At 54.5% G+C, this 6,251-nt stretch overlaps 1 protein-coding gene across 1 annotated transcript in view; it reads left to right on the top strand.

Moving 5' to 3' along the window:
• The window catches only part of IFT43 (intraflagellar transport 43), an 80,552-nt gene extending 76,480 nt beyond the window's left edge, over positions 1 to 4,072 (top strand). Inside the window, exons 6-9 of the mRNA XM_021679583.2 lie at positions 2,627 to 2,699; positions 2,960 to 3,035; positions 3,521 to 3,583; positions 3,765 to 4,072. Of these exons, the coding sequence (XP_021535258.1) occupies positions 2,627 to 2,699; positions 2,960 to 3,035; positions 3,521 to 3,583; positions 3,765 to 3,875 (323 nt within the window). The 3' untranslated portion in view covers positions 3,876 to 4,072. The remainder of the gene's footprint in view (positions 1 to 2,626; positions 2,700 to 2,959; positions 3,036 to 3,520; positions 3,584 to 3,764) is intronic.
• Positions 4,073 to 6,251: the final 2,179 nt, after the last annotated feature.

Genomic DNA, 6,251 nt, shown 5'->3' with positions numbered 1-6,251 from the left:
TGTGTGTGTGTGTGTGTGTGTGTGTGTGTGTGTGTGTGTGTGTGTGTGTGGCAGGGGGAAGGTGGGAAGGAGAGAGAGGCAGGACAGAAATTTCCAAGAACAGATTACGTATACATAAGCCCTTGTCTGTGGTAGGAAATCAGGAACTGTAAAATTGTGAAGTTCTTTGAAGTTTACCCAAAACCTGCTCCTCGGCCACCTGTTCCACAGGGGCTAGGAGTTGGATGGCCCCACTCTGCTGCGATGGCGCAAGCTGTCACTGCACCGGAATGTTCCAGCTCGCCTTGGCCTGGCTGTCATCGCTGGCTCTGTCCCACTCAGGCAGTTCACCGGGTTCTGTTGGGCACCAGGCTTCCAATTAGAGAGAAATCCCACTGTGTGGCCAGCCTCACCAGTGCCACTCTGAGAGGCCCCTTTGCCAAGGCCCGGGCTGACCTCTGATCTGTCACAGATGGGCCAGCCCCACACTCCTTTGTGCGCATTTGGAGGAGGGGGGTGGGGCTGAAGAGCGAAGCCTGCGGGGAGTCCGAGTGGACATTGGGCAGAAGTGCAGTTCCTCAGAACTGGGGGAAGCTGGGCAGAGTTGACAGGACCCAAATGCTAGCGCTGTGGAGGGAAAGGGGACTTTGGGAAGACCCCGTCCTGAGCCCTAAACCCAGCATGGGGCCTCTTCTTACCACCTTCTGAATATTCATCTCAGGCTGGACTCCACACCCGAGGAGAGCGGGGAGCCGATAACTGGCCCCCTCCAAAACTGTCACAGTGCTGATAACTGGCCCCCTCCAAAACTGTCACAGTGCTGATAACTGGCCCCCTCCAAAACTGTCACAGTGCTGATGGCGCATGGCACAGCCAGCTTCCTCCCTGCCCGGCCGCAGGCTCGGCACTGTCTCTGCAGCCTGGGAGCCCCGCTTGGCCTGGGCTCAGGGACAGGACTGTCAGCAGCTCTCACCATGGATGGTATTAATCACGCAGAGCCGGAGTGAACAAGAAAGCTAAATTCCTATTAGCATAAGAGATAGAATCTCAGAGAACTCCATCTCTAATTCCCCGGTAGGACGGAGAGAGAGACTCTGAGCTCTGCACAGCTGCTGTCTGGACAGAGGACTGGCTGAATGTGGTTCATGATTTTGGGGGTGGCATGCGAGTGTTCTTTATTTCCCCTACAGCCATTTCTTTTCTAAACCCCTTTTTATCCTTTTAATCACCCTCTTTCTCTCTCGGTCTTATTTTCTGTGTCTCTGTCTCTCCCTCGCACACTTCCTCTCTTTCCAGGTTCAGCATCTGTGACTCCGTAGTCAGAAGCAGTGATAAAGGCAGCAGCCCTGGCATTGACGTTTCTATGCTGGGGCTCAGGTGGACTAGAGTCATGGCAAACCCTAAAGAATGAGTAGCCTGAAAGAGGCAAGGGTCTTCCCAGCTGTTCTTGGAACGATGCTGCGTCTCTTTTAAAAAATAAAATTGAATTCAATCCATGGAAGCAAAAATGAAGGGTTTCTTCACTATTCTGTCCTCTCTGGGATGTTTCCCCCCTTTATTGTTTGCAGCTGGATTGGGAATTCTAGGATTGTATCTCTCCACTTGGCCTTTTTTCTGGCTCCGACTGGTTAAAACAAACAAAACCCCTCCTCTGGCCAGTGATGCTCGTTTGGAAAAGGAAATGCTTCTTTAGGGTGAGAGAGGAGGGAACACCACAACATCCGACAGGTTGGACATTCTTTGCAGGGAGGTCACCACCAAGAGGGCAGGGCCCTCTTGTCCCCATGACAAGATGGGCTCTTCCCAGCAAGTCACCACTGTTATGTTGCTCTCTCTCGGCATGACTTCGTTCAACTGATGAGAGAAATGGCCTCATGTGTCCTCCTGTGTCTGGATGTCTGTCTCATATGGAGGGTTTGGAGAAGGGAAATCTCTGTGACACCAGAAGAGAGACTGTCATCTTTAGAATCGGCATGGTTTAGTATACCAGACCTGGCAAGTGGAGACAGCCCAGGGACACCGCTGGGGAGCCCGGTCATATCAGCAGGTGTCAAGTGTCCCTCAGAGTCAGGCTCAGGGCCATGACGGCTGTGACACTTGCGGGGGTTCCGATGAGCTAATGCACGTGTGGACCTTGGTCGTGAGGCAGTCGCCCATCGTGATGCCGAGCCACGACGCTGTGCTGTTCATTCCTCTGTCTCTGGCCGGGCCAGGCTCATTCACCCGCTCCTCCAACACAAAGTGCCCCAGCCCAGTCTGGGACTCTCTCCTCGTTTCTTTACATTTCTCCTGGGGAGAGCCACTCCCAAGGGCTCCTGACCTGGAGCGTGCATCAGGATCACCAAAGAAATCTTAGGAAAAAATACAGAATCCTGAGCCCCACCCAGGAGGTTCTCATCCAGCAGGTGCTGGGGCAGGGCCTGGGATTCAGAAATTTTGAAGTCTGCCTTTGACTTCGTGCCTGAGCACCACACAGCCCGAGACCGGGAACCCCTGGAGGCCAGAGACCGTGTCCGAGTGCGCATCGTCCCCCCAGCCCGCATACCCACAGCAGGCTCATTGCAGGCGATAAGTAATACACGGAGAAGTGGGCAAGATCCCTCCCTGTGTGTGCTGCTCACTGTTTTGCCTCCTCCTCTCCTTGCAGACATTCCTGTTATTCCGGATCTGGAAGAAGTACAGGAAGAAGACTTTGCTTTGCAGGTGGCCGCCCCTCCCAGGTACATTAAGTATGGAGTTAGTGGGAGGCAGAGAACATGGGAATTAATACATTCCAAATCCCATGTACAGTGGTGCTGTCCCCTGAGTGGAGAGCAGGTATTTCTGGTGATGGGTTCCATGCCAGGGTTCCCGTGTTACTAGGCATGTTCTTCCCATTTTGGTCCTTCCCAGCTACCTAGGAGGCTCTGAGGATGGTGGCCCCGCGGCTCTCCTGGAACTGGTCCTGCTTGGGGTTCCCCCTCACCTCTCTTTCCTACAGCATCCAGGTAAACCGGGTGATGACCTTCCGTGACCTGGACAATGACCTCATGAAGTACGCAGCCTTCCAGACCTTGGTGAGTAGAACAGCTTCTGCCCAGAGAGGGCAGGCTCTGGGCAGCCTCTCTTCCATGGGTCTCTGAGGCCACCTGGCAACAGTCCCTTTGCCGGAGCCATCATTCTCGGGTATTCCGTTGTCCCTAGACCCAGCCTACCCCAGTGTCTCCGGGGGCCAGGCTCCCACATGCATCCATGGCTGCCTGCTGGCATGGGTAGACACTCTGGTCCTATAGCTCTGTCGCTGTCACGCCCTGCCCTCTTGGTGGTGACCTCCCTGCAAAGAATATCCAACCTGTCGGATGTTGTGGTGTTCCCTCCTCTCTCAATGGCTGTGCGGTCCACTCACATTTTCACTCTTTTTAAGGCATTTCTGCAGGTCTGGGTTGGGAAGTCCCACCACACCCACCCTGACCCACTTTGCAAGAGATCATTGTCCGGAGGACCCCCCCGGGGTGCACAAGCTGGTGGGTTGATTGGTTGGTTGGTTGGTTTGCATTCATAGGATGGAGAGATCGACCTGAAGCTACTCACCAAAGTCCTTGCACCAGAGCATGAGGTCCGAGAGGTAAGTAGCCATAGGAACTCCTCCTCCGGGCTGCGTCATTCCTGTGGCCAGCTGGCTCCCCAGCATGAGCTCTGCCTTCCTAGGGCCGGTGGGGCAGTGGGGGGCCGGGTGCGGGGGAGGTTGGCTGTGAGGGAGGGAAAAGGCCTTCCTTCCTCTGACCCAGTGATACCTCTCCTGGCAGGATGATGTCAGCTGGGACTGGGACCATCTGTACACTGAGGTGTCCTCCGAGCTACTCACCGAGTGGGACCTGCTGCAGGAGGAGCCTGTGGGACAGCCCGTGCATCCCTGAGCCCTGGGGGGTCAACAGCCTGCTCTCCCCGCACAGAGTAATTTCTGCTTTGGACTTGAAAAAAATGCCATAAGCCTAAACCTAAAGAAGCTTGCAAGCAGCTTAGAATCTTTTAATGGAATATTTTGTAATAAAAATACTGTTTTCAGTAGACCACATTGGAGCATTCGTTGTAATAAATTACTTTATTCTGTGGCCATCTCTTCCATTTCTTTCCAGCAGCCTCTTGGAAAGATTCAACAAGAGTGAAGGAGGGCGGCTTTTAAACAGTCTGGCAGGGACGCTCCCCGCTGTTGAAGAGCGTGAGGGAAAGCTAGACTCAGGGGGAGAGGAACGGCGCTCCTCCTGGACGTTGTTCGGTTCACAGAGGCCACGGCATTTCCCTGGAGCATCCGTCTACTTGTAAGCACCTGGAGGCAGGGGTCCGGGAGGTTGTAAGCTGCTACCTGCTGGGGCCCGGGGAGGGCCTGGCACCTGCTCTTGCTCCGCACGTTTGGTTACGTCAGCCAAGTTGCACTGTCTCCTTCATGCTGGCAGGCGGCTTAGCTGAGGAGACAGCAAGAGGTGGGTGTGATAAGGTGACCCGTTCCTCACAGTGGGGTTTGGGGGCTTTTCTGACAGCACCCCCTCTCTCCTTTCTTCTCACAGCCCATGCCTGGGGCTCCCAAGATGTGCCCTTCCCTTCCGCCCCGGGTTTCCAAAGCCTCGCTGCTGGTTCTCATTAGCAGGGGCCAGCTTGGCAGCCCCGAGCATTCCACAGAAGCACTCTCTCAGGGAGCCTGGGACTCCCTCTGACCTTTCAAAGACATAGCTGCTTGTCTCCATTGCTCCCCCAAGCATCATGGCTGCCTGTTTCCAAACTGTGCCATTATCTGGAGCAGAGCCCAACCTTCTTTCTAAACAGAGACATCTTTTGTTTTTGTTTTTCTCGCTTTCTCCCCCAAGACCTCTCATCTGAGGACAGGGACGTCTCCCTGCCCGCCTCTCCTAGATGCCACTTTGGATCCGGCCCATGCAGGCTAGCAGCCGCTGACTAAGCCCCACTCCGTGGCCATGGGGAGAGCTGAGTGCTGTTCTTATCCTGCCTGGAAAGCCCTTCATTAAAATTCAGAAAACCAAGAGGCTCAACACTTCAAAAACCCACTGGGGGGTTATTTTTGTATGACCACTAGTGGCCTTCCCCAGTGAGCCAGGAGGGCTCCAGAGCCGGCAAAGAGACTGCACGGCTATTAATTATTAACTCAGGGATTTGGTGGCTCTGGAGCCCCTTTTCCTTCCTTTCTAGAGTCACACTCTTAGCCCTGACAGCCCCCCTTTGGAATAATTCCCATGGTCACTGAGAAGTTTCTGCCCACTCTGGTTTTTCTTGAGCACCATTCTGAAACCCAAAGGAGAAAGGTATTTCTAGTACCTTAACTACTAGTCAGTTCAGCTGCCTCAGGACTCTGATACACTTGGGAGGTCTGCAGCCAGCCTGAGCAGGTGGCTAGGGGTTGACTTCCTTCCTCCCTTTATTTTATGATAGCGACAGCAACAAGGTCTCCCATGTACTGAGCCCTCACCACATGCCGGGCACTGGGCTCAGCACATAAGCATGATCCTCACAACCACCCAGTGAAACACAGATGTTATCCCATTTTATAGATAAGGAAACTGAGGCTCAGAGATGTAAAGAGACTGCCCAAGATTATCCAGCTACTTAGTGGCAGGGCTGGAACTCAAAACCAAGGTATCTGACGCCACCGTACTTTTAACATGTGTTAAATCTGCTGCTGCCTCCAGCTGGGGCAGGTAGTCTAGCGTATAGGCAGAATTAGCAGCGTGCTGGGAGAAGCTGCCTGCCGCTGCCCTCCTCCTCCTAGACCAGGCATCCCTTCTTTGCATGGAGTGACCACAGAGCAGAGGGTGTGAAGCCTCTCAATGTGGCTGAGCTCCAAAGTCCTGGCCCCAGGGAGGTAAGGATAAAGCCCGCAGACCTAGGTGAGGAGCAGCTCGAGGTCCTATGAGCTAAGCCTGGCCAAGAGTCAGGTTCAGGCCGTGGATGGCCAAGTGTCCTCTCACCTGTCTGGGCTTCATCCTTTCCATAGCCTTCGAGTGCCACATCTCGAGAGCTCCTGGGCATTGACGGGGTGTCCCAGGACCTATGTCCACCTAGTTCTTCCCTGGCCCCTGAGCTACCTTCCTTATGTTCCATCCAGCGGTGTCACCCAACCCCGACTTCAGAGGGCCGCCCCAGAAGAGGGCTCAGGAGGTATGACAGAACGGACAAGCAGCTACAGGTACCCACGCTGTGGCTTTCGGCAGGCATGTTGGGGAGGCACGGGACGGGTCTCAGTGCTGCCGCCTCCTTCGTGTGTCGTGTTGACCGGCTCCTCA

Source organism: Neomonachus schauinslandi, chromosome 9 (genome assembly GCF_002201575.2).
Source record: "Neomonachus schauinslandi chromosome 9, ASM220157v2, whole genome shotgun sequence".
In the NCBI taxonomy this organism is placed as follows: domain Eukaryota; kingdom Metazoa; phylum Chordata; class Mammalia; order Carnivora; family Phocidae; genus Neomonachus; species Neomonachus schauinslandi.
Note: the sequence above shows the minus strand (reverse complement) of the source record. Positions and strands in the feature narration are given on the sequence as shown.